This window comes from Poecilia latipinna, unplaced genomic scaffold (assembly GCF_001443285.1).
Source record: "Poecilia latipinna isolate Pla-1442-1.1 unplaced genomic scaffold, P_latipinna-1.0 Scaffold1568, whole genome shotgun sequence".
Taxonomy (NCBI): Eukaryota; Metazoa; Chordata; class Actinopteri; order Cyprinodontiformes; family Poeciliidae; genus Poecilia; species Poecilia latipinna.
In genome coordinates, this window is record NW_015114184.1 from 67,174 (window position 1) to 93,929 (window position 26,756).

At 38.5% G+C, this 26,756-nt stretch overlaps 3 protein-coding genes and 1 pseudogene across 3 annotated transcripts; all 4 read right to left on the minus strand.

Moving 5' to 3' along the window:
- Window positions 1-1,077: 1,077 nt before the first annotated feature.
- Window positions 1,078-8,964, minus strand: cpt1b (carnitine palmitoyltransferase 1B (muscle)). Its single transcript, XM_015058737.1, has 19 exons — window positions 8,776-8,964; window positions 7,161-7,313; window positions 6,846-6,985; window positions 6,472-6,643; window positions 6,008-6,109; window positions 5,483-5,620; window positions 5,313-5,390; window positions 5,049-5,156; window positions 4,312-4,396; window positions 3,647-3,842; window positions 3,372-3,557; window positions 3,191-3,296; window positions 2,992-3,108; window positions 2,732-2,896; window positions 2,473-2,607; window positions 1,943-2,095; window positions 1,743-1,856; window positions 1,573-1,665; window positions 1,078-1,482 (listed from the first exon to the last, which is right to left on the minus strand). Exons 2-19 carry the CDS (start codon window positions 7,299-7,301, stop codon window positions 1,348-1,350), a joined length of 2,364 nt encoding a protein of 787 aa, XP_014914223.1. The 5' UTR covers window positions 7,302-7,313; window positions 8,776-8,964; the 3' UTR covers window positions 1,078-1,347.
- A 1,926-nt stretch (window positions 8,965-10,890) lies between these two features.
- Window positions 10,891-14,344, minus strand: LOC106963683 (kelch-like protein 42). The gene is made up of 8 exons (XM_015058725.1): window positions 13,283-14,344; window positions 13,022-13,210; window positions 12,749-12,933; window positions 12,329-12,680; window positions 12,071-12,216; window positions 11,675-11,829; window positions 11,364-11,521; window positions 10,891-11,275 (listed from the first exon to the last, which is right to left on the minus strand). The coding sequence occupies exons 1-8, from the start codon at window positions 13,532-13,534 to the stop codon at window positions 11,093-11,095; spliced, it is 1,620 nt and encodes a 539-aa protein (XP_014914211.1). The 5' UTR covers window positions 13,535-14,344; the 3' UTR covers window positions 10,891-11,092.
- A 99-nt stretch (window positions 14,345-14,443) lies between these two features.
- Window positions 14,444-23,290, minus strand: chkb (choline kinase beta). The gene is made up of 11 exons (XM_015058726.1): window positions 22,678-23,290; window positions 21,093-21,201; window positions 20,835-20,948; window positions 20,605-20,738; window positions 20,410-20,514; window positions 18,082-18,140; window positions 17,820-17,907; window positions 17,568-17,676; window positions 16,775-16,875; window positions 16,587-16,668; window positions 14,444-15,689 (listed from the first exon to the last, which is right to left on the minus strand). Exons 1-11 carry the CDS (start codon window positions 23,181-23,183, stop codon window positions 15,633-15,635), a joined length of 1,464 nt encoding a protein of 487 aa, XP_014914212.1. The 5' UTR covers window positions 23,184-23,290; the 3' UTR covers window positions 14,444-15,632.
- Window positions 23,291-24,321: 1,031 nt separating this feature from the next.
- On the minus strand, window positions 24,322-26,526 carry LOC106963680 (zona pellucida sperm-binding protein 4-like; annotated as a pseudogene).
- Between the last annotated feature and the right edge of the window lie 230 nt (window positions 26,527-26,756).

A 26,756-nucleotide genomic window follows, 5' to 3' on the forward strand; every position in this document is an offset into this window, starting at 1 on the left:
AAAAAAAGTAGGATTTGCTGTTTTTAAAGAGGTAAATTATGACTGTCGGTGGGGAAGAGACGGGGAAAAAATTGGTATTGCATCACTTTTAATTTAATTAGCTTAGATCAACTTTGTTGTCAGTAAAGGGCTTTGCTTTCCAGACAGTAAAAACAAATACAGATAAATGCATAAAAATATTTTCAATAGGACACCACATACCATCACAGTTTGATTGGTCTTGCCCCAAATTATTAATGACACTAACTGGGATAAGTTAACTTTTTATTTTTAAAAAACTTATTACCTTAACATGCAGGTAAATGTGCATCTCAATAACTTAGAATATTACTAAAAAGTTGATGTATTTCAAAAACTTAAATACCTATAGATTCATTACACAGGCTGGTGTAACTCAGGCATTTATTCCTGTTAATTTTGATGATTCTGACGCATAGCCAATGAAAACCAAAATTCTGTAATTTAAAAATGTGATTAAATATGATCAATAAATGTCCTTTTTGATAGAGAAATGTATGCAAACTGAAAAGTAGAAAGGCTGAAGCATTTGCACTCAACACTTGGTTGAGGCTCCTTTTGCAAGTCTGATTGATAATGAATATTGTTTTTTTTTTAGGTTAGCTCAGTGTCTTATACAATGTCAGTGGTTATAGAAAACCAAAGATATTCCATGATTATTTTATATTTTCTTGCCTATAGATTATCTTCAATCAAATCCAGTTTGATTTTCCTCAAACTTGAGTGTTCACAAATTGTTCTTACTTGCTGATGTGAAAATGGGATGTCAGAATTTGTTTAAAGAGTGTTGTTCAAACACAGAATACAGCAGGCAAAAATAAAACAACTTATTCCTTATTTTTTTTATGTTTAAATCTAAGTTAATTTTCCGTGGTTCCTAAAATTAACCTACAAAGACAGATACATACTGAACACTTTCTTTATCGAACAACAGTCTTGTTTATATTAATAGCAAATTCTCAAAAAAAGTGTAATTTCTCAGTATTTTACTAACTGCAGGTTTAGCCAGAAAAAAATAACCTATTTAATATAACAACCAATAATGCCCAACAAACACTCTTGTGTCTGTTTTTATTCATTTATTTTTTTTTTACATCACATTGGACTAGATTTATGGTCAGAATACACTGACAAGGAAACAAGAAGATGTCATAAAAATCCCATCATTAAATTAGAGCAACTCCAGCATGTAAAACAGAAATAAATTAGAGGAGTGATAACCATTCTCTTAGAGTGGAATGCCCATCTCCTGTGATGTGGCTCACCAGAAAAGCATAGATAAAAGTGGAATTCTTTCAGCACACCAACAAAACTTCTCCCCACAGAGTCCTACATGTTCTTTTTATTATTTTCCAAATGCACATCCTTTCCATTCTCCACCGCGCTCTTGTCTTTTTCTTGCTTGAAAAGAGTCTGGATGTCAATCATGGCTTTCCGAATGTGCCGAGCAAACCGAGTGGAGTCCTGCAGTTTTAAAACAGAGAGAAAAGTCTATTAGACTTGGAGAAGCACGACGAGGACTCTACAGGTGGATGGGAAACATTGAGTACTTACTGTGTTATGCCTGGAGAATTTGCTGGAGATGTGGAATGTAATGAGATTTTCCCCAACAATGATATAAGAAACACCATACCCATCATCCGCCACCTGAGAGTGCAAAAGAGACACCGTTAGATAAGATGCTAAACTGTTTTAACTATAAGATTTTGACCGAAAACACTCACAGGTCCAAATCCGCCTCCTGCACCCACGTATTTTGGAAACTTGTTGATATCAACTAAATTAATCTGCTGCTGAGGAGTCTGGCTGGTGGACAGCTTCCACGGCTCGGAAAGCACCTGAAGGTTTTGGGATGGAAAGGAGACCTGATAAGTCCTGTTTGAAGTATCCAACAAAGTGAAAGCGATTTGACTGTATCACTAACCTTCGTGAGAAATGGTGATTCAACACCGAGGTATTTAGATACTATGTAAAGGCAGAAGAGATGCCGATCGATACCGGAACCGGTCATGGCCAGACGATACATGTTCTGATGCTTGTCTGCTGCTTTCCGGAACAGCGCAAGTCTCTGGGCATTCTGCTCACAGACATTAGCAGACATTAGCAGGTAATCAGGAAATTACTTCATCATTTTTGGCTTATTCTGACATGTACACAAAAAACATAGTGAACATCAAGAACTGGATGCCCTTATGACTTTATCATATAATAAAGTCATAAAGGTACAAATGTTAGTTTAACCCCCTGACATGGCATCAACGTTTATTCACATTGCCTCTAAGTCTAACCCTACTGCTGCATCAATATCCTAGATGACCCCCCACAGAGTAACATTTTAGACAAATTCAAACGTGCAGGATGATAAGAATAGAGTAACAGAAACAAATGCGGTGTTTTAGCATGTTACAGTTTATTAACACGGATTTAAATGGTTTGTGTGTTTGTTTTTCTTACTGTTGCATCCGGATCCTCCATGGCCAGGACAAAAGCAGCAGCCTCAGACGTGCAGGAGCGCACCGTCTCCGTCCGCCCGTCTCTGAACATACGGGTCATTGATGACTCATACGTCAGACAGAACACACCTTGATCCTACGGAAAAAAAACAAAACAAAACAACAACAACAACAAAAAAAATAAAAAATACAGTTGAATGTGGTTTGATGAAACCGATGTTCAAGAAAAACAAAATGTGAGAGACTGATGGCTGACCGACCCTGAACTGTGCGAGCTGCAGAGCCAGCTGAATGAAGGCATCAGGGCTCGTCCTGCACTTCTTGATCAAGCCTTTGCCAAACTCAGTGAACAGATGGCCATGGAAGTCCACATCGTCAGCTAGGTGTCTGGCTAACAAGTATGAAGCGTGAATGACATCTTGGCACTGACGTAGGAGAAAACACAGCGAATAAATAGCAATTAAAAAAATAATAATAATAATAATAATCGGCTACGTTTAATTAGTGAAGTTCACTGTACCTGTTCTGGAATCTCCCACTTTAGTCGAGTGGGAGAAGGAAGGCACCTGTTCACATCCCCTTTACAATGTCCCTCCTCTGTGTAGCCAAGATGAAAGCAGTCTGTTGCAAGAACATACTACAAACACACACAAATAAAACCTGAGGAATTGCTAAGAAACTTTCATTTTCTGTTTGTAAGACTGAAATACTGTTTATACCTCCCACATGTGTCCAACAATGGGTGCATCAGCCCAAGAGTGCTCAATATTGACTCCCATCTTTCCATTTGGGTATGAAATTAAGTTGAAAGACTTATCGAACCACCTGTAAGACATGACAAGAATGTTCTTTTTTTACCCCCAGAAAACATTATGTCTGGCGCCCATCTTCTCTGCCTACCTGTCGTAACATTTGCCATGCATTAGGGATTTGGCATAAGTGTCAAGAGAGTAAACATTTTCTGGATCATAACCCTGTGGCTCTTCGTCGAGTGTCAGGAAGAATGAGGCAGACTCAATGGCATCCAGGGATTCCTTGTTCGGTCCCTGGCTAAAATATTTAAGCCGAGTCCGTGCCCATGGTACTCTGGAAAACAAAGTAAGACAGAGTAAGTATCGTATCTTTAGCAAGTGAGAGGGTTTTAGTGTGCTGTGAGACTGTGTGTTTGAGCATGCCTGTCTCCTGCAGTGAGGGCAGCTAGTTTCAGTTCTCCTGGCTGCGGTTTTGACGTGTCATTGAGAATCTGTTGAAACTGGTTCTCAAGTTCGCTGGGTAAGAGGTGGCGCCCCCCCGTATACAACCACACTTGGAAGTAGCGGCCTCTGTGGAAGACAACGAGGTGCTTTCGGTCTGTCAGGTGCAGTACAAAATCTGCAGACAGAGTAAGAAGGGATTAAACTTGAATTATACTCATCTTGAAGCTGAAAAGGATGTGATATTAATGAGGAAATGTGTAGCTTAGTGGCAATGTGAAAATTTGCCAGTAATAAAATCTTGCATTATTAGCAAGTTAATACATTGCCGGCTTTAAATGACTAAAACTATCACACTGTTGGCTGTGAGTAGGTTTTAATTTTACTTTTTATGTGCCTTTGATCTTATTTTACATATCGTCTGATTTATGCCATTTGCTTTAGGCCAAATGTTGTCTTCATCTTAACAATGTAGAGAACAACTACAGTAGGACAATAGGAGGAGGGCAACAGGAGAGAACTTGTTGGAGTTGAGCCTGTTGACAACATTGATAGACATGGACCCAAAAGTGCAGCAAGTGCAGCGTGCTGGAAAGATTTACTTCAACCAGTGCATGTGTGCTTAAACCATAAATAATTATTCTTACCTGTTTCAATACCAGGAATACGAGTGGTGTTAAACATTCTCTCCATCTGAGTGGAACACATCGGAACGGTCCCTAAAGCCCTCAGCTGAGAAGAGAAGGGACTAGGATGTCATCACCATCCATCAATTCACAAGGTTCAAAATAGAGAAACCATACTAGGACGATGTTCGGTCTGTTGTATAATTTAAACACTTAAAACAAGATTTTTTATTAGTGCTGCATACTTTTCTTTGGTATAATTTGAAAATGAAAGTATATTTTTAGATTTCTGAAGTGAAAACATAGGACAAGTGTACTCATGTGGACCTCAAACTAAATCGACGTGGAGTGTAAAAATTGTGCAAAAGATGATTACTGTTCCCAGTCAGTTATGTGTAAAACTCTGAATAAGGAAAAAAGCAAAAGTTGTGACAAAGAAATTCCAGTTAGATAATGAAGAACATAAAGGTGTTACTTAACAGATAAATGAAAAAAAAAAAAAAAAAAAAAAAAAAAAAAAAAAAAAATTAACTTAAACAGAATTTCATGTTTATGGCCAAAATGGGCTGAAAGGAAATGGAATTTAAGTGCCAAAAACCCGAGCAAAGCTGTACAAAAGAAAATATTTCACTGGGCTGTAGTTTGTTGAATGGCAGAATATTCTCCAGACGCAGTGTTTCCACATTTTTTTGGTTTGTATGTTTAAAAAAAAAATAAAAAATAGGCCTTTTTTTTTTTTTGTAAAACGGGCAGATTACCGGTGCAAGTTCACCACGCTCCAGCTTGCGCCTGTACTGCAGCATGGCATGAACTATGTTTCCTGCCCGGGCAGCCTGACGGTGTGTTGGGGTCACATACAAAAGGTCCTTCAAACAAAAACATGAAACCATCAGCTGGAGACTTCAGAGGTCAGATCACAAAATAGATGCTTTGTTACTTCAATCGTGTTTGTGTAAAAGCCACAATTTGTTGAAAACGTTTGTCCCTTCTAAACAAGTAAACATAACTGTATTTCATCTTACCATGATGTAAAAGTTGCTGTTGACCATTATTGGACCTCTGCTCCTTAAGTAGATGTATTCCTCCCACCAGTCACTTACCTGTAGATGTTAGGGCATTATCAATACAAAATATTCATAAACAAATTCAGCGAACTTGGGATTTAATGTCAAAATATGTGAAGACCCCTCACATAATTTGTTGTCCACCAGGATTTTAGCACCAGGTACCTTTGGAGCTGAGATGCCTCGTTTTCTTTAAAGTTATGTGCCAGAACTTCCATTTGTTTGTATTTTTTGTCGTCCAGTAGAGGGCGCACTGACTCAAGATACTGTGGGGAAAGATGCACAGAATGAAGTCGACAATGAAGCATTATGGAACGACACAAAAATCCTGGAGGGACTTTCAGGGTATGTCTCCTGCCATACTGGCAAGGCAGATTTCCACCTCTCACTACTTAAACTAATGCAACACAAACAGGGCATGGGGACATTTTGTCTAAAATCTGCATTTGTGGTTTGAAGGGGACAATTAACAAATGTTTCAAAATCAGGATTATTTATTTTCGTAAGCATACAGTGAGAAACGGCAGGGTTAGGGTCCTCTGGGACTTCCAGATCCAGAGTGGTAAACAGGTGATTGTTAAAAAAAGGACATTGTAATGGTGGACAAATACTTTTTTTTTCAATTGTAATCCACTTGTGTTTCTTCTACAAACCTTCTCAATGGTGTCTTTCACTCGAGGGACGGGGAGTCGGGGTAAGGCAGCCTGGAAGCTGTAGAGCAGGGGCCTTCGTCCAGAGAGCATCTTTACCAGTCTCTGGGTGGTAAATGTTAATTATGAATGAATGAAAACTAATTAATCCGATGCATATACTTTATTCCTATGCTCCTCTGACAGGTTTCTTAGCTATAATTTTACCCCGAATGGGCCAAAGTGACACAAATAGTGAAAGAAAGACTCAGACTGTGTAAGTGAAATTCACTAACAAAAATCCTGAACAATAAAGGTTTATAGGGGAGCTATCCCCTAAAAAGCAACAGAGACTTTTATTGATGCAATGCTTCAATTGTTCACTGTGTGTCCTGTGACTTTGTATTTGTTGTGTTTTTATGAGGTAAAGCAACTTCCTTATTGTTGATGTGTACAAATAAACTTGACTTGACTTGAAGCAAACCCACCAGCCACACTTTTGTAGATGTCCTCATCTTCCCATGGGATTCGAAAATCCATCCGTGGTAGGAAAGAAGAATCTTTAGAGAGAACCGTATGACGTGGATGAAGAACAGCCATAACGCCGTGGCAAACAGGATGGCGCTCAGAACTGCTCTGGCCTGCGCTGACAAACAGTGTCTGCTCAGAAAAGACAAAAACCTGTCAGTATGGCAGCAGCTGCATCGGAAGTGTGAAGACTGACAAGTTTGGAGCAACTGACACAATGATGACACACACACATACACACACACACACACCTACACACACACACACAAAATGAATATTTTCAAAACAGCAATGAATGAGTTAAATATTTTATGAGTGAGTGTATGATACTGACTGGTAAGGCAGGTTTTTCTTGATGGTATCTATTATTCCTAGAGGGGGGTCTGTGCCAGTGTACAAGGACATCATCATGGCAATCACAACTATCAACCAACTGGACGGACTGGCTGGGTAAACTTCAGTCAGTATACCATTCTGTATAAAATGTAAATGATTTAATATGTTTTCTGTTTTTATCTACATTCAATAATAAAAAAAAAAGATGGCCATTAGTGATTTTAAACACTGAACTTAATCACTTATTACAATCATTTTTGACTTACTGCAAATGTTTTAAACATAGACACATATGCTGAAATTGTGTTTCTACCTTCAGCTTAATGGCTTTCTTCCTCCAAGCAGTGAGTGAAGACAGGTAGATGTTTTTGAGGACCTCCTTGCTCAGCTTCACATCCACACCGTCCGGGTGCACAGTGAACTCGAAGCCCACTGCCTGATGGGCCTCAGCCATTTCCCTAGATCACTAACATAGATAGTTTAAGCATGGCATTAGCACTGTAGTACAAGCAAATGTTTTACAGTTATGTCGGCGCCACATTAGAAATAATGAAGAACCTTATCTCATTTGATTTGAAATGTCATGTTACCTTTCTAAATGTTACACTATGTAATGTTTTCATTCGCTTTAGCAACTGTTTCAACTAATTTGAAAATAAATGGTTGTTGTGGAGACCAAGCTAACGATGACATTCTGTGCGGCAGTTCTTCAACAGTGTGCTGTGAGGATGTATCAATTTTATACATTTGGTTTTTACCTCTTGGACACAGTTCCAGTTGTTTTACACTTTCAAATTGTTGCTTTAGCTTTATATGTATATAAATAAATATATATTTTTCACTTAAATGGCAAGTTCTCATGTCCTATTTTCAACAGCATCTCTGTCATGTTATAAATAAATCAAGGGGAAACAAGAATGCATGGATTAAATTTAAATTAAAAAAAAATGTTTAAGAAATTTTTAAAAGGCTTAACTTATGTAATAGTACCGGTAATTGATATTGGCATTACTAAGTGTGATTAATCTATCTGATTTTGTTATACTATTATTTTAAGTTGGGATTTTTTTTTTCCATGATTAATACATGGACTCAACATAAAGGTTACATTTACCTTTTACTTTTTAGGTAAAAGGTAAAAAGTATCTGAACTGCACCACCTTTTACTTGTGGTGCTAGTAATTGTGCAGGGTGTTGAATATTAAGGGTATTTTTTTACCACCTTTTTGAGCTTCTTCGAATTCACATTTTCCACTTACGAAACAAGTTATGGTTCTTTTACTGTTCTGTTTTGTGGAAATAAAAAATAGGAAAAAAAACTGGTTTGGCACTCGTGCCTTTATACAAGCAAAATTTGAAAAGTGGGAGGAGGTGAGGTGCAGATGTCTGTATTAGTAAAATAAATAAATACATACTAAGTTAAAATTACCGACTTCTAAATGTCAGGTACCTCAGAAGTCTTAAACAGAAATATTTGGACTTCCACATCCCTGCATATTGTGTTTTAATGGTAGGTCTGGTATGCCTTTTTCCATGTCACATGACCAAACTATCCCCAACTGGGACAAAGTTCAATGGCCAGATATAGTGGTACATCAGCAGAGCATGTGCAGAACGACTCAGATAGGAATGGAAATATAAACACAGAGTAGAACCAACAAGGGACGGTAAAAATGTCCAGATTCCCTGCTAATTTTAAGTTCATCTCATTGAAGCAAGTTGCACAAGTCATTAGTTTCATACAAACTGTAAAAATATTCATATTTTACTTTGTCATTTCAATTTTCCACCAGTTTGTAATAGATTCTTCACTTAGAAAACAAGCAACACAGCTAAACAGGTCAGCACTTTGTCATTTTCATAAAACATGAAATTTGTGTCCCAGATGTCAGAGTAAAAGAATCATAAAGATCAGGAGTGTACTTTACCTTCCTCAGACCAGGCAGATGGTTACACACACACACAGGTGAATGGAAAGCCGGTAATCAGTGACTTTGGTATGCAGCCCAGAGCCAGTGGGTTTCTTCTGTACTGAAACTTGTGCGTTCTGTGTCCTTGACGTGGCTTTACTCAGGTAGTGAACATAGTCACTGCTTCCTGTGTTTCTCCCTGTCCTCTCTCACCCACAACATGCCTCTCTTTGTAACCAGACACCAAACATAGACATCGCCTGACCTGGTGTTCTCTGAGCTCCCTGCCATGTAACTGAATGTGATCCTTGTGACATTTCACCTAATTTACCAATAAAAGATTATTTGACTCAGCAAAGTTGTTAATTTGGATATTACGGACATTGCATGTGGCCTGGTCGACATTAAATTTACAATAATTGTGATAACAACCCATTTAAAGAAATCAAAACAGAATGTCTATAAATAAGGTTATGCGTAATGAAGTGGAATGAGCATGCTTAGTGAAATGTATTACTTAGCAGAGGAGCTCTGAAATCTCTTCTAGAGACTATGAAGTGTGATTTTTAGCCAATTCTCAGGACAAACTGTCTTCAAATCTTGAAGATTCTGGGGGATAATTTCGATTTTCTCCACTTCTTACTTATTTCTGTATGTTTTCATTTGAATTCTAGTAAGGTGGTTGCTTGGAAAACGCCGCTTAATTTTGATGTCTCCCATAACGGAGGTCCGTCATAAAATCTTGGCCACTGTGGTTAGAGATCACATTGGCTGTAATACCACATTATGCTGATTTCAGAGGCACTGTTTTAAAAGATACTTAACAGGGCTTGGACAACTTTGCTAAATGGGAAAAAAAAAAAGATGCTTGAAATTAGTTTTAGCCCACTATCTTGATTCAGAGAAATTTTACCGTTCCAAATACAAATATGAAACATGAGACACTGGGAAACACAAAAAAAACATAAATTAGTACATTGCGATGTCTTGATCTTAATATATCAGAAAGCAAGCAGTTGGCTACTAGTTGCCTTTAATGAACAGTTCACCAACATTATATCATGTTACTGAGTGGAGATGGTTTAGAAATAGCATACAGTTACCCTAGCATTATGACAAACTGCATTCTGAAAAAACAACCCTTCCCAGACTGTGATAAAGGTTTTGACTCCATCTTCTCCTACCACCATAATTCTTAGACCGTTGTAGCCTACAGGTATCACTGGCTGCATATTGGGGTGCTCCAGCATGCTACTATTTGTATTTATTTTTAAAATAAATTCAAACAAATTAACTATGACGTAGACTGATTAAGGACCAACAACCAAAGCGATGAGCTGTTGAAGCGTGTGGATAATCTCTGTTTCATCAGAAACGTCTTAAAAGAGAATAGATCCCAACAAATCCAAAAGAAAACAACTAAATATTTTAGAGAGATAAGAAAGCACCAAGGGGATAATGGTATCAGCATTATAAGAACAAGGTGGATAATATTCTCAGACTGATATTCTGAGAATATTAGTCCTTATCACAGCTGGCCAGGATTTTGAGTTCTGGGACCTTTGTTGCATTTCTCCCCTCCTTTCTGCTAATTTTCTGCCTAAAAATTGCAAATAAAGGCCACTAATACTACAAAAACCTTTAAAAAAAATCACCAAGAAACATTGGGTGCGTTCACACTGCACCCTGAAGTGACCCAATTCCGATTTTTTTTACGTGACCTGTATCCGACCTTTTCATGGCAGTGTGAACAGCACAGGTTGGATTCTTTTTCGAATGTGACCCATATCCGATACGTATGTTCAGGTCACATTCATCCGAACTGAACGTCACTGTTTCTCAAGAAATCTCACTATTCTGCGTCCTGATACACGCAAACAGGAAGAAAAACAACAACCATGAGGGACTATAATGAGGATTAAGTTGTTAATATGCTGCTCCGGCCGGACAACAACTTCAAATATGTAAGCTAAGCTCCACCGTTAGCCTCCATGTTTACTTCTGAGCACTTCTTTTTTTATGGCAGTTGGCAGAACACTGAGAACGCTGACGCTATTGCGCCCTCTACTGCGCATGCAGGACACTTTCAGGTCGTTTGCCCGTTCACACTGCAGAACGCATACAGGTCGCATTTACTGGCAGTGTGAACGGCCCCGGCAAAAAAAATCGGAATTGCCAAAAAATCTGAATTGGGTCATTTCAGGCTTCAGTGTGAACACACCCATTGAGTGCCAAGGTGATTTTGAAATAAAGTAAAATATTTAAATAATTTAAAATGACCTTTTATTCTTCCATAAACAAAGGTATATATTAGGTAAACCAGTGAGCTATAACATTAAAAGTAAAGGTAAAAGATAGCCTCATAGCGCATGGGGACAAGTAAAGGTGGGAGCCTCCTAAAGGTTAGGGTTGAGAGATCCAGCCTCACAACAGTGTTGTGGTCAATACTGGACATCAGAAGCTGGTCACCTACAAGTGTCCCCTGTCCAGCATATGACACTCTTTCTGTTCTGTGGATCTGGAGGGAAGAAAGAATAACACACTGAAGCATATCTCCGCTTCGCTGACTCTCTTCAAGAAATTAGATCAGTCCTAAGAATATTTACCTTCCCCCATCTCTTTGATTTTACATGGAATGATGTCACCACATTCCCTGAGTTGTTCCCACCAATCACAAGCAGCTCGTCAGCAGCGCCCAGGAAGTACAGAGTAGGAAGGTCCACATCAGCTCTTGTCAAGGTGGGAAGCAGTTCAGACCATGAATCTAGGAGATAGAGGCAGTACAGATGTCAGACGACTCTTTTGGACTGTGGATGTGTACCAGGCATAAACAATGGCATTTTGCAAACAACAACATACAGAGGAGTTAGAAGAGGACAAGCATAATGTAGAAAAGTTTTGTTTTTATTTAATGCACCTTGCTTTGTGTTGTACTGCAGCAATAATTTCTCTCCTGTCCTCTGGATGCTCCCCAGCACATAGATACACTCTCCAAGGCTGGCAGTGAGGGGGACGTCATGGGATAACGACACGGTGAACTGGAAGTCAGTGAGTGGTAATGGGGATACAAACCTAAGGCAGAAATTATGCACACAAATCATGGACATAATTTGAAGACATTTAGTTAGTATTTGATTCTGTATGTACAGCATAATACTCAGCCTGTGTGGACAGAAAATCAGCATTAAATTCAAAACTATACACTAAATGTCTGTCTTGTGTCGAATCTTGTGAAATTATCCGTCATGTGTGGCAGTGAGCTTGTGTCTGGGCTACCACGCATCCCTGGTAGCTGTTTTATAAGAGTCCAAACCTCCATGCATCCTCCCATGGATCGTATCGCTCCACTGCTGTGTACAGAGCTGTACTGGAGTCTGGAGACACCAGAGAATCCAAATACCAGCCTCCAAACGCATAAATAAAGCCTTCACAGGCCACTGCACTGAAGTGCCTTCTGTGCTGTAAAACAGAAAACATTGATAAATTGGTTTAATTATAAAAAATAAAGGGGAAAAAAATTTACTTTGGACAAAATAACCAGTTATATTATTGAGCTCAAGGCCTTTTATACCTTTATCAGAGGTGATGTAGCCACCCACGAATTGTTAAAGGGATTATACCTAAAGGAAGCCATAGTGAACTCCCAGCCTCTCTTCCTGCGCTGCCTGTAGCCTCCTATGACATACAGGTAGTTGTACAGCACTACGATGGTAAAACACCACTTATCGGCCCTGAAGGGAAGCTCTGTGACTGAGTGCCAGCCCTCACTGTCCTCTGAAAATTTCATGGTGAAAATGTTCCGGGCACGTTCTGTCTCCGGGTCGTTCCAGGAAGTCAGGTTTTCTTTCCTGAGGCTGCACAGGCACAGTTCTCCTTTTGCTCTCAGGTTGATGACTTCCTCCCTCTCCTCATGGCGCAGATACCTGACATATGACTCTGTCTCAGTTATTTCAGAGGTTTTAGTAAACCAGCGGATTGTAACTTCACACACCTGATCACGTGTTGCAGCTCCAGAAGGTTCCGGCTCAAATAAACGAACACCGTGTTTTTCAGCTCTAGACAGCAAATTTCCTGAGCCAGACTCAAGTATGATAACCAGTTAGATGGACTGAGTTCATGTTCCAGGGCTAACAGGCACCTCGAGACGAAGGCTTCAGCCAGAAGATAGCTGCCCACCTGAGGAGCAGAAAAGACCAGACAGTGACTGGATTTAGCCTTACACAACCTAATATTGACCAAGAAGGCTTCATGTTTGACTGGATACCTGGATGTGTACCCCCAGTTCTTCTTGGGGAACATTAAAATCATGATTGAAGCAGAACTCAAGGAGATTGTGGAAAATGGAGGAGGACACGTGATCCAGATGAATGTGGCTCTCTGAGGTTTCTCTCATGCTGGACTGGGACAAAGCTCTGAAGTACTCGCTGCACTCTGAAAGCCTTTGGAGGTCCACCTTCGTGAAATTAATGATTAAGCTGGATTTGTATTAACTAGTTTGGAAACTTATAAACTTATATGTACTCACATGAAAGGCATGTGTGCTCGTTTGGATCGTAACCTTGGCTCCATTTCTGTCTCCTAGGGGATATGTGCGGAGGGCCTCATTGGTTTCCCACTCTGAGTCTGCTTGATATAATCTTCTAGGAGGGATTTGGGTGGATGCTATCCAGTTGTTTACGACTGAATTAGCACCCAACAGCCTTTTAATTCCTTGTTTCAACCACAAGATCAAGCATTCGACGAGCATTATGAAACACTTTCCGATTGCATTAATCATACTGAGAGTGTTCCATTCATCTAAAGTTTGGGAAATTGATTCAGTGATCAAATGCAGCTTAAAATAAATAATTCAAGCATCCAGAATCATTAACTCAGTTTAGCACGTCCAAGAAAACCACAGTCCAATGGGAGGGGAAAACTCGATGCATGGTGGTCGTCAGCTTGATTTCTCCAAAAGACAACACCAAAGTCATTAAAGTATTCAAGAGCATATACACAAACAGAATAAACACAGATACAAAAAAAATCCTCTGGAGCAAATCTTTTCATTCTTTACTGGATCAAAATGTTACCGGGGAGTCTCTCGATCTTTGAGCAGAGCAGTCCATGTTGGTGGGTCTATTCTTAGATCTCGTAGGCGGAGCAAGTGTCAGGGACCCAGACTGCCCTCATGTCTTCACTGGGGTCTCAAAATACAGGTGCATTTCAAGAAATTAGAAATTTCACAAATTCATTTAAAGAGTAAAACCTGTATAAGCGCTGATAAACACTCCGGCACTTTATATTTATATTAAAAATTAAAGCCACCAGAACTTTCTTAACATCTCATTACGGCAATAGATTAATCATCTCTGTGCCAGTTGATCATGCAAAAAGTCATGACAAAGTATTGAGTGTGCATACTGTAAAATAGATTAACATATTTTTCCACCAGGACCACATTTATGCATAAAGAAAAAAAAATTCTTGTTTATGTATTAAAACTTTCTAAGAGCCTGAATTTACATTAGCAACAGGAGCAAACAAATATTCCACTCTATGTAATGAAACTATATACTACTTTCAATTTAATAAAATTATTAAAATAAATGATATTCTAATTTGGAAAACTTGATCTGTACTTTGCAATTTAAAGGAAGATTCCATCATGGTGATTAAGAAACAAAACTCAGACAAGCAGCCATTTGGACTCCGAGGACAAGTTTAATAAGTTTAGGATTTGTCTTGTTTGGGGGGGAAAAAAAAAAAAAAAAGAAACATCCAAACATATGCAAGTAGTCATAGAATGATGTAACAGAAAAAAGGTTTTTGATTAAAAATTGAGACCCTTTTTTACAAAAATTACATCAAGCATTTAAATAAATAACATATTTGTAGAGACAATATAAACAAAGTCTCTAGACAAGGTAAAAACCATCTTTTGAAATCAAATAACACACAACCTTACATTTCAGTGCTTGTTGTACAATTAACTAATCATTACAGTCATGAACGCAATAATGAGCATGAATATTGTACATGAGCAGACAGAAAGGTTAAACAGGTGAAGCAGAAGCAATCAGTTAGTAACTGGAAAAAAATGTTGGGGCAAAAAAAAAAAAAAAAAAAATAAAAAAAAAAATATCCCCAAAACAACCGAGTAAAAGTAAAAAATAAAATAAATTAACAACATAAACCGTACGATTACTTCCATGGTTACATGAACAGTATCAATGACTACTGTGATACAGTGTTTAATACGAGTATGATTTAAATTTTATACAGTACTGAAGAATATCTAGAGAATTTTTTTTTTTTTTCAAAAAAGATAACATGGAGCAGGTAAGTCTCAAGGAAATCAGTTTTGATACAAAGGGATGGAATTAATCACATTCACCATTAGGAGTATATACATCCTAATGTAGAGAGAACATCAAAACAACTGAAGTAGAATAAATAAAAAGAAACAAAAAAACAACAACATTAATGGGTTACAAACAAGGGTTCTATTCCAAAAAAGCTTTGTAGTTTGGACTCATTTACTAAAATTATGAAATGTACAGTCCAACGTGAAGACAATAATTCTCTGGCAAGACAAAAGATTAAACATGCATGAATGTCACAAAGTGGTCCAGAACTGGTTAACTTAAGAGTTAAATAGCCAAAAATATACCGAGTGGTTATCAACTCATAACTCTTCATATAAAAGTGTTAAACAAATTGAATGTGTGCATTTTCTCAAAACATCTTTTTACATTCTTGTTTTTACACTCACAAATTATAATCAGACAAATTAAAGATAGTATAAAAAAAAATCTTTGCATAGCCATTAGCAGAGCTGGAGAGGTGGTAAACACGGAAAAAGACAGTACATTCTGATTTTCAGATGGAGGAATTTAGGAGAAGAGCTTTTTCTGCTTGAAGTAGGCATCAAAACGGCTCTGAGCATAATCCTGCAAAAAAAAAAAGACATTGGCAAAAACGTTATTAAAATGTATAAGACAACAAAATTTAAATGTCTCACTTGAACTTCATAAAAGTAACCAAATGCAATGGAAAATGTAGAATTTTTGATGATAATGGAGAAGGAAAACACTAGCCCTTTTTATATCTTTCTGTAAGGACTTTAATTCAAATGATAAAGACATGTCAAATGAAAGGAAAATAATTTATAATCTCAAAAATAAGAATATCCTTTTGAGGACAGGTGGCATCAGCTTTATATAAATACTTCAAGTATCTTCAATAAAAGAATGTAATTGATTCATATAACAATTTTCATATGATTTATGCGATTGATCTTTTCAATTAAAGTTGTGTCAACATTCTTACTGTGGATTTTCAAGGAAATAAGCTGCATTTACAGACACAAAAACTAATGAAAATGTGGATTAGAAAACAACAACAAAAATTCTCAATGAAAAAGCCTAAATATTTCTTCACCGTTTCTTGTCCTGCACTTGCAGTTTCAAAGTACGGATCCTAATCATTCTGAAATATTTACAAAAATTAAAAACATGAAGTTAAATAAGGTATGCATCATGTGCAATTATGCACACTGTGGCTACAATATGAATAGCATCTACTGGTAGGGATTTAAGCAAATTACTACACTTAACCAGTAAATGCTGCATACAACTATATTATTTAAAATATTTGAATAATCAAGAATCACATTGGTCGTTAATTTAAATGAAACCTAACTTTTCTTTCAACAAAATTAATTTGCAATTAGATTCTTGATTTCTCAAATATTTCTAAACCAAAAAGTTAAAAACAGAAACCATTGTTTAAAAAGATAGCTAAAGCAAATTAAGTTCATGTGCTGAAAAACCAAAACAAAGCCTTACCATATAGCCAAACTCAATCTTGGATAACTTGGCCTGAATGATGGACCACAGTCCCCAGAGGAAATGCGATGCTAATGCATATCTACAGTAAATTATAAAGACAGCACAGGTTTAGCAGTGTGCAGATTCTTCAGACGCTTGAATAAAAGAATATCCTCGTTGCAGTGAAGCATTTCTAAAAGTGTCACCTGTTTGCTTCAATTATCATATCCTCTTCAACTTGTGTCTGATCCAGGTCACTCTTAGTGTGTCGACTTTGCTCAGCCAAATAACTTCTGATGAAGTGAAGCTGAAACGATAGTAAAAAAGAAAGTTTTGGTTTTGCATGTTAAAAAAATCTACAAGAAATAATTTATAGTTGGCACACTGACTGAATTTTACTGAAACGCTTCATTTATTTGAATCTCTCATGATCTCTATTCAATTACCACGTTTTTACCACTAGATGTCACTCTACAACAAGCACAGCATCTGCTGGGGCGTAACCTTATAGGGTGAATTTAAATGTGTAAAGTGTTGCATATCCTCCGAGTTTAAAATTACCCATTGCAGTGATCAATGATTTAAAAAAAGTTAATTTGATTAAGAGTCAAATTGTTGCTGAAGGCTTAGAAAAAAAAAAAACAAAAAAAAAAATTTAAAAAAACGTTTTGAAGCTCAAATTCAATTACAAAAATACTTTATTGATCCCAAAGGAAAATTTAATAGTTCAAAAGAGAAATTAAATCAAGTTACACAATTAATTGGCCATATCCATTTAAAAATTTAGAGAAAAAAAAAAAGAAAACAGAAAATTTGTAACATTGTCTGTGATTTTGTTATCGAAGTGAATAATATATTGAGTTTTTTTGTTGTAATATCACCTACCACTCAGTTAAACTGTGTTTTACAGTCATTAGTATATAGAACGTCACCAGACATCATCTCTAATTTACATGGTTAAGATGAACAGTCTTCCTCATTGCCATGACTTTGACTGACCTGCTGCTCTCTGGTCGGATAGTTCTCAGGTGTGACTTTGTAAAACGGCCACTCATTCCACGTGTAATCATACGTCCACTCGCAGAAATGGTTCCCAAAGTCAAAACCCCTTCAAAAAATGAAAAATTATCACGTTAGCATTGTTACATGCGAGTCCAAATTAGACATTTCTGAACAAAAGGGCTTCTTTAGAGCTTACTCGACCCAAGTCTTGTGTTTCCAATGAATTTATAACTGAAGTGCTCATTTTACCTGTAATTGTAACTGCTATATTCAAAGTCAATCAGCATCAGTTTTTCTGTCAATGTGTGGTCCCTGTCCTCCAGGATAAGGATGTTTCCTGCAAGAGTCAAACAAGAAGAAAACAATCATGATACACAGTTCAAGGAAACACTTTCTGCTTCAGCTGACATCAGGTTTAATATTAATATTGCTATCAGGGTTGAAAGTGTGGCTGGAGAAAAAAACATTAATGTATGGGAAACTTCCACAGACAAAATAGTTGCATTTTTACCTTCTTGGACATCATTATGACAAAACACCACTGGTGATGGAGTCGCTGCCAGCAAAGAACTGTTAATGAAACAGCCAGAGAACCGGAAAAGACAATAAACACATTAAACAGGAAAAGAAGCACAGTAAATGCATCAGTGTTGCATATGCAGATATTGCCACAAAATTAAACTCAAATATTTAGAAAATGGACACAAAGAAAATGTTATCAACAAGGAATTGGCACCAACGCCGATATCAGCCCAATATTAGCAGCTTTTTAACATGTCAGTATAGATGCAATAAGTAAAATGACGCCGATTTTAAGAACCAGTATTTTTTTCCATCTTAATGCTGGAAATAACCTCTCCTCCTCTGGAGCGGGAGGAGGAGAGGTTGGTCAAGTGACAGTGATGCAGTGCAGGATTGTGGGACGTTTAACTGAAGCAGAGAAACGATGGTGAAGTGAGCAATGTGGTCGTTTTCTAGTAAAATGTACATATAAAATATTGGTAAGTATATGTATCAGCCATAACATAGGATATCAATTTTGGCTCACATTCTCGTATCATTTATGCTTTGATGCTGTAAAAGAAAAAATAATAATAATAATAATAATAATAAAAAAACACTTTTGAAGTGGAGAGTGCATTACTTCTGTATTTTTCTCCAGTTCTTTATCAAACACATTATATAGTCTGATGTACTTTTCCTTAACATTGCATAATTCACAGAATTGACTTGAAAAATAAAAGCAAACACTAAAATACTATAAACAACACAAAGAAAAGCTACAGGAAAAACAAAACATCCCCATAAGTCTTCTGTGCAAGTGTCAAAAGACTTATGAAATTAATCCATCTGAGATAAGATAAGAACAGCTGACAGAGCAGATTTAAATGGGTTACAATAAATCTCGTACTAATCCTGCTTCAAAGGAAGACGCAGAGATATCTACAAGATAACATCTGTTTTCACATCAACACAAAACAGATAAACAGTGGCCTGTTCCTGCTCTGGTTCGGACTTTCGAACTATGAGGAGGAATCAGAAGTGAAGTCGTGGAAATAGAGGTTCAAAGGTCGTTAACTGGTCTGAGAACAAAGAACATTTAGACTTGTGTTTTCCGCACAAAGAAGTGTTAGTGTAGAGCCTTCTCCCACCAGCTGTTACTTTATATCCAGCAAGCCTAGTATGTACATCTCTGCTGTCACTTGCAGCTTTTTCACTTTCTTGTAAATAGTTTGCTGCCGTTTCTCATACACAAATAAATTATCCTACTCCACAACATTTCTTTCAATCTGAATATAATTTTTTTTACATACATTTTTTTTTGTCTTACTTTCTGTTTTTATATTTCCATCCTGGTGTGAATCTGCTTGCTTCAGCTGGTCTGTCACTTTGCTACTGCAACACCTGAATTTCCCCACTGGGAGATAGTAAAGGTAACTTCTATTTCTAATAATGAAGTAACGTTAAACTATCAAATCTTTCATCTCTGTGCAGTAAATGTCTTGCTGTGCCTCATTCATCTTAAACAAGCTCAAGCTACTGATGCGTCCACACACAGGCGGTGAGAGGGAAGTGAACATATCAATCTTTCACTACTATCATTACTGACACATGTGAGGAATTGTGAAGGAGACACAAGTCACTGTACCCCTAACTCTCCAATACAAATATGAATGAATTAATAAGAACCAAATGTATAAACATACACACATTTATAGTCTGCATCCCAACTGAAATGTAGGGATGGATGATACTGTATCGTTATGTCACACCAAGTGGAAAAGAAAAGGAAAAGTGGAAAAGAAAAGGAAAAGTGGAAAAGTAACGATACAATCTGGATTTCCTTTGATAGAAAACTTCACCCAATATGAATAATGAACTTAATGGCTTGATAACTAGGATGATCTGGAATGTCTCTTAAGATTGGAATGGACTGAAATTACATTTCTAAAATGACATTTCTGTAAAGTGCCAAGAGATTATGTACTGTGAATAGGTGCTATGTAAATAATCTTAACTGAAATTAATTACTTTTGCAATTGGAACTTTTTTCCCTGCTTTTGAGTGTAAGTCGATGCCACATTTGTTTGAAAATAGGATAAGAAGCAATTATTTTGTTCTGTTTAGCTGTGTTGCGTACCATAACTAGTGATGTAGCCTACTTGATAAAGGGTAAGCTTTACTTAGAGTATTACATGTGTGTCAGTCTGTGCGCTGGGACACTTTTCTTTAGTAAAAATGATTTAATGAGTTTTATAAGGATCTACATTGTCTTTAAAGTATATGCCGCAAAATATTTTGCTAAAACTTTAAGTTAATACCATATGGCCAGACTCACCGGAGACTCTTTAGCTCAGCAGGCAGATCAAACTGCATCAGTTTATTGTACTTTTTCACATGTGTTTCACGCACAAAATTAATCTTCATCACTTCATCCATGTATCTTTAAAAACAGCAGAGAGGACAACAAATCCATGTAAATATAATACATTAACTGTCCAGAAAGAAAAGTAGGACTCTGTCTTGTTCTTACTTGTCAATGGTCCCGAACAGCCACTTGGGCTCTTTGTTAAAGGGCATTACCATGCCATGAAAGCGTGCCAGTTTGGTGGCGATCTCGGATGAAATGATCGGGTCTGAGAGCTGCTCTGTGAGCATGCGGGTGTTCTAGGAAAAGACAGAGAGACTCAGAAAATAACTAACAATCAAACAGATATTGTCCGGAGAATCAGAAAGAGCATTTGGACTAAAAATGTTGCGCACAGGTAAGTACTGCTCCAAACGTCCTTCTGGAAAGATACCATAAAGCTTTGGCCCCAAAGTTCGCTCTGCCAAAATAGCAAACATCACACTTTCCAGTACCAGAGAATCCACACCCTGAGTGGGAAAAAAAAAAAAATCGATTAGGATATGCTTATTTTATTCTTACAAAGCAAGAACTAGAGCATTAACAAATATTAGCAGTGAGGCCGTCTCATGGCCAAACACAGATTCTTGATGACCTCTACTAAGCCTACCAACCTGCAAGATGGCACCGTAGACTCTCAGCAGCACCTGCCGGGGTTCTTCCCCCAAACATGGGACATGGTCAGGCAAGGTACATAGGTACAGTAGATTACTCAGTCCACCACTAAGAAAACAAAGACAATTTTTATATTAGAGGTTACATAATTTACTGCACAGAATGTTCATAAAGATTGTCAAAAGTTTGCCTGACAAAAAAACACTTCCTGATATGCTGAATATGATTTTCTCCCCAGGGCGGAGCATGCTGTGGAAATGCAACAAGGAGAAATAAAAAGAAGAAAAGAAAAAAAAAGAAGCTAAACTTCTCTGGAGCCGGGGATAGTTACATGCTAACATATTTTGGAGTTTCTATAAAACCCTGTCCTGATGCATGATTTCTCCCTGCAACTGATATCTTTTCCCCAGCAAGTTATATTCTCTCTTAGTGATGGAAAGTCTGGCTCTTTTCAGAAAGCCAGTTCTTTTGGATGCTTTTGAGCATGACCCATCACTAATCTCTCTTACCTGAAAGGAAGACCCTGCATCACTGTCCCTGCTGCAGGCCTCTGGTCTGTCTCCTCCCTGACCTTTCTCTCTCTACTGTGGCAATAAAGATTTCTTTTAAATTTGTGGAAACAATAGCGAGCACAACTTCTGTACAGAAATGAGAGAGGATCGAGTTTATTCCTAGGATTAACTAACCAGCAGGGGATGTAACCTAGGTAACATTAGTATTCTTGTTAACTAGAATACTAATGATACTTTAACAAGCTGATTAGCTATCATGGCAAGTTAGCATGGATTAACTAGTCATAAATTTGCTAACATTGTCTACATTGTTGGCTCTGTCCAGTTAGCTGGCACACACTGTGCAGCTCCTCTCAGCAGCATGTTCCCTATGGCTGATTCACAAATGACACAGCACTAGCTCCAAGTTACACTGTTTGTGTTTCTGCCTTGCTCAGCTATGGAATGGACTGCACCGTAATTACCCATAACATCACAGAGACCATTTAAACTGTATCCGCAGGGCAGCACACACTACTGCAGGGTGCAGCACCGCCTTCTGGTAAGGTTAGATCCAATCCTGTATCATGTATGCTCATTGTGCATTCATGTTAACAGAAAACAGGGACACTGGCCCCTATAATGGCCTTTGTAGAACCGCCCATGATGTTGGCTCAAAGCAGTAAGGGATGGCTGGTGGGATAGTCAAAGTCCATAAACAGGATGCTCGTACTCAAAAACCCTGTGATGTGGCTGAATTAAAACAATTTGGCAAAGAGTTATCCAAAAGTTATCCACAGCGATATAAAGAGAACATCACCAAGTTATCCCAAACACTTTGTGGCACTTGTTATTCGAAAGGGTAGAAACCAAACCCGTTGTCTCCAATGTCCCTTTTTACTAAAAATTCAAAGAGCCATTGCAACACGATGACACTGCTGATTGGTACAATATTGGAAGTGGAAAGAAATCAAATTATAAAACAAAAATACAAAAGAAGTTAGGAATATTGTGTTCCCTTCATTTTAGCAAACATTACAAAAATGTTTCTACTAATTTATCCCACCTTTTACAGATAACTGTCAATAATTACCTGACAATACTAATTTGAAAATCCGCTTCTTGAACAGTTTTCCATGATCCAGACAAAAAGTCCCTGCACCACAAAAACGCTCTGCTTTTTGTATCTCGGTCGACCTCTTCGCTTCTGCCATCCCGAAAAGACTCAGCTTCTGAGTCGTCATCTACCTGAGGACTCGGGGTCCTCAGGTGTCTCTCACTGGCCAAAAGCGAGGCCACCACTCGCATCCTCTCTCCCGAAGGGCAGACGCCTTCCGGGGAAAGGGTGTGGCTGGAAATGTTGCTGCTGCGGAGCCCTGGTCCCGTTTTCTCAGCTCTGTCCAAATCATTCGCGCCGGAGTTACTATGGGTCGCATTTCGACCAGACTGCATCGTGGGTTTCCGGGTGAGGAGTAAATGAACACCGCCGTAAAATGTCGGTCTGATGAGGCAGCGCAATGGGCTCGCTGACACACACTTTTCACCAACAAAGCTGCTCAACCGAAAGAGCCAAGCATAGCTGGATGTCCTGAACCGCATGAAACGCGCTGGGCGGCTTTAAATATGATGTATTCAAATTACTTTTTATTACCCTTGCAAGCGCAGCAAACAGCAATGTCTATAACCGAAGCTTAGTAATCAACATCCAATCACACTTCAAGGAGAATCTTGGAATTGTTCTCATTGGTTAGTGGGATAATACGTAATGTATACGTCACTAGAAACGTTAGGTCTCTCGCTTCCTGAAGGCTTTTTGGGCAGTGTAGTCCTTTCCGACACTCGAAAAGAGACAAGCAGCTCTTCGGTACCCTGAGAAAATTGGGCCAGAGGTCCCTCTCCTGCCCAATGTGTTCAAACAGTAATGGCTTGATCCGTAAATACAGACTCAATATGTACCGCCAGTGCTTCACGCAGTACGTAAAAAACATTGGCTGCGTGAAGCTGGAACTATGCTGACATCCAACAAGGAAGGCGGCCGAGATGGAAGAAACTCAAACCTTCGAGTCATTTTTTACGAAGAGAAAACAGGCAGTGTGTAGTGTTAGACAAAGGCAGAACTAGAATAGATAAAATGTTTTATCAAATCCCATTGCAAGCGTTAGAAGTGACAATGGAAGGCACTTGTTTTTATCTGCACTGACTGATGAACTTACTAAGATGAAGAAAAAAAATAAAAAATCGCAGTTTAATCAGGTAAGCAAGCACAATGATTGTGTACGCAATGGCATGTCTTTTTTTTTTAAAGAGGCTTTCTTACATTCCCCCCCCCCAAAAAAAAAAAAAAAAAAAAAAATCACAAATAGCTATGTCATTGTTGTAGGTTAAACAAGAACTTGTCTTTATTAGTGTTAGACATAGACATAGGGACCTGAGTGAAGTTGCCCTCCTGCCCCACCTTCTTCAAATCAGACAAAATTGGTGTCAAATGTTTGTGCTACGTTTGTGCAGCAAAAATTTTAGTTTGTGCCGCTATCATTTTAAAGATATAAAGAAATGTTTCTAGAGGTCATCAAAGGTCAACCAGCCCCCCCACCTTCTTCAAATCAGACAAAATGGGTGTCAATCAACTGAGCTATGTTTGTGCTGATTTGATACTGGTACAAACAAAAAATTTTGCTGCACAAACGCTTGACACCAATTTTGTTTGATTTTGTAAAAGTGGGGGGCTGGCTGACCTTTTGACCTTTACACTTTTATTAATATCTTCAAAGCTAAAGCAGCGCAAACGAAAATTTTTGCTGCACAAACCAGCACAAACATAGCCGAATTGACTGACACCCAAGGCAGTCATAGCTATAAATAAGCCAGTTTGCAAAGCATGTTCCTTCCACTAGTCTTCCAAACAACCTTTGCTAGCACATACTCCATTTCCAATCCTGAGCTCCACTCGCAGAGGTTCAGGTCCAACCTCAATGACCAAAGCTTCAACAGAAGTGCCAATGTATCTGCACTGGACAAACAGCCTAGAAAGAAAAAAATAAAATTCAATGTGTAAGCTGAATGAAAATTTTCATTTGTGAAGGTAAGCCAGTTATTTTCAAATAGTGGATTTTGAAATTGCCAAATTTTTTGAATTTTTGCCAACATGTGGTTGGCTTTTGGTCCAAGATTTGGCTTATCATTTAAATAAAAATATATTAAATGTCATACTTGTATTGACTGTCCCTGGTAATAGCGCCATAAGGTCCAACAGTAACTTCATATGAAGAGGACATTCCATTCTCAGACTATAACACCCCGTTCATCCTGCAGCAAAATGGCAAGATAAAAAAAACATGAAATGACATCAGACAATATAGGGCTTTTCAGGACCCTCAAAGATGCTTTACATGAAAAACACTTGCACACGCTGACATGCGCATATTGCAAATTGAAGAGCGGCATGAGCTCCAAAAATTGCCGTCATGACAGTGCCAAAGGCAGTCACTGGGAATTGGTAAACGACCTAAGCTGAGGTTGTACCAACAGGAGCACAATTTGCACCACCTCCAAGGAAACTGATCGACTCCAAGTCAACGTTGGGTAGAGTGGCATCTCTAGCCACAACTATGATGAATTGACCATCCTTGGTGCACTAAAGAGTCACTGCAAAAAAAAAATAAAATAAAAATAGTTTGAATTTGTCACAACAGAGTATCTTTTCAACATTTAGTTTGGAAGAAAGAGAAAAGCACTTAACATATTGTCATAATAGCACATGCGTTCATTGAAACCTGAGGTACCTGAGGCCTCTGAGACTGCTGGGGTTGCTGAGGCTGCTGAGGTCTGGGCTGTGGCTTCAGAGGAAAGTTCTCAGGTTTCCCCTGAGCTGCAGCAAGGTACCCATGGATGGTAACGGCCAAAAGACAGCAGTAAATCAGCTTCATTGCAATGGACTCAGAGTGATGTGCAAATAATACAAGTGGCTGTGGAAATTATGGCAAGTCTGCGCATGAATTGCATGATTTCTGGGGAGCGAGATCCGAAACCAATAGAAGGAGCTGCATCTGTGTAAAGTTGAATGTCGTCGGGGTGAGTGAGAAAGTCGTAAAAGAAAAAAAATGCCTTTCCAAGATCAAAGAAAAATAATGCAAGAGACGCATTTCCATCTTGCAGGAACGATCGAGGACGAGAGAACCGTGAAGAAAAGAGGGGTGGAGGCATGTATGAGCATGGGGAATTTGAGAAGTCTGCGAGGACAGAGATGAAATAGCGGTAGATAGGAGCTGATAAAGATCTGCTAAAGAGGGTGCAGCCAATGGTGGTAATACGACCTGGCTCCCACGAGAGGGAGCTGTCGGTGCGCGAGGAGGTTTCGCTGCCGTCACCGGAAGTGACGGGAGGAAGTAGATGCAGAGGGAAAGAAAGCTGGAAGCCCGGGGTGTTCGGATGACGGTGATGCTGTTTGTTGAGGACCTGAGGATGTAAGCAATTGGAAAAGTCTTAATTTATTGTTTGTTTGTTGAAAGGAAAGTCAAGGAGCGTTGGAGGCGAGCGACAGTCCAGGATTTCAGAAGTTGGCGTGTTGAACGAAGCTGAAGTTATGTTGAGAGGTCTTGAGAGGACCGCTGAGATGTAGACGGGTTTTCGTTCTGAGGCTGAGAGGATCGGGAATGGCATTGAGGTCCGGGAGAACGAGTTTGACGAATACCACCACGACGCAGTCCGCGACCGCGGGGTTGAGATGGTATTGAAGGAGAGGGATGAACCTTGGTCGGACGAAGAACTGCTGGAGATGAAGAGTGAAACTGGCTTTGAGGATCGAAGATCACGGAGCGCAAGCGTTTGGAGCTCGACGCTTGCCTCGAAACGTCAGAAGAGGAGGTTTTTGCAGCAAATGGAGAGTTGAAGAAGTCGTCCGAGTCGGAGGGGGTTGAGCTGAAGTATTAGGGCATCTTCCATGGTGAGTAGATTCTTGATGAACCAATTTTTTACGAGTCTGAAGTGACGAACGTAACGTTAATGAAACGAAACAGACAGATGAATAGGCGAGCAGGGTACAAATAGGCAAATAAGCTACTTGGGAAATTAGAGGTGTGGTTTGGGGCGTGGCCCTGTTCCTGAACCTAAGTTAACACATTCTCTCTCTCTTTCTTCTCATATATATATATATATAAAAAAAAAAAAAAAAAA

What these genes read in the sequence shown, in the direction of transcription:
- cpt1b (XM_015058737.1), bottom strand. Translation starts at nt 7,301, where the DNA reads ATGGCTGAGGCCCATCAGGCAGTGGGCTTCGAGTTCACTGTGCACCCG. An exon ending in AGTGGGAGATTCCAGAACAG is followed by an intron (nt 2,897 to 2,991) that starts GTACAGTGAACT and finishes CTCCTACGTCAG; the next exon opens with TGCCAAGATGTCATTCACGC. An exon ending in AATTCTCCAGGCATAACACA is followed by an intron (nt 1,483 to 1,572) that starts GTAAGTACTCAA and finishes TTAAAACTGCAG; the next exon opens with GACTCCACTCGGTTTGCTCG.
- LOC106963683 (XM_015058725.1), bottom strand. Translation starts at nt 13,534, where the DNA reads ATGATTAATGCAATCGGAAAGTGTTTCATAATGCTCGTCGAATGCTTG. An exon ending in GCAGTACAACACAAAGCAAG is followed by an intron (nt 11,522 to 11,674) that starts GTGCATTAAATA and finishes TCTATCTCCTAG; the next exon opens with ATTCATGGTCTGAACTGCTT. An exon ending in AATCAAAGAGATGGGGGAAG is followed by an intron (nt 11,276 to 11,363) that starts GTAAATATTCTT and finishes TCTTCCCTCCAG; the next exon opens with ATCCACAGAACAGAAAGAGT.
- chkb (XM_015058726.1), bottom strand. Translation starts at nt 23,183, where the DNA reads ATGCGGTTCAGGACATCCAGCTATGCTTGGCTCTTTCGGTTGAGCAGC. An exon ending in TCTACGGTGCCATCTTGCAG is followed by an intron (nt 20,949 to 21,092) that starts GTTGGTAGGCTT and finishes TTTCCCACTCAG; the next exon opens with GGTGTGGATTCTCTGGTACT. An exon ending in CTGTTCGGGACCATTGACAA is followed by an intron (nt 20,515 to 20,604) that starts GTAAGAACAAGA and finishes CTGTTTTTAAAG; the next exon opens with ATACATGGATGAAGTGATGA.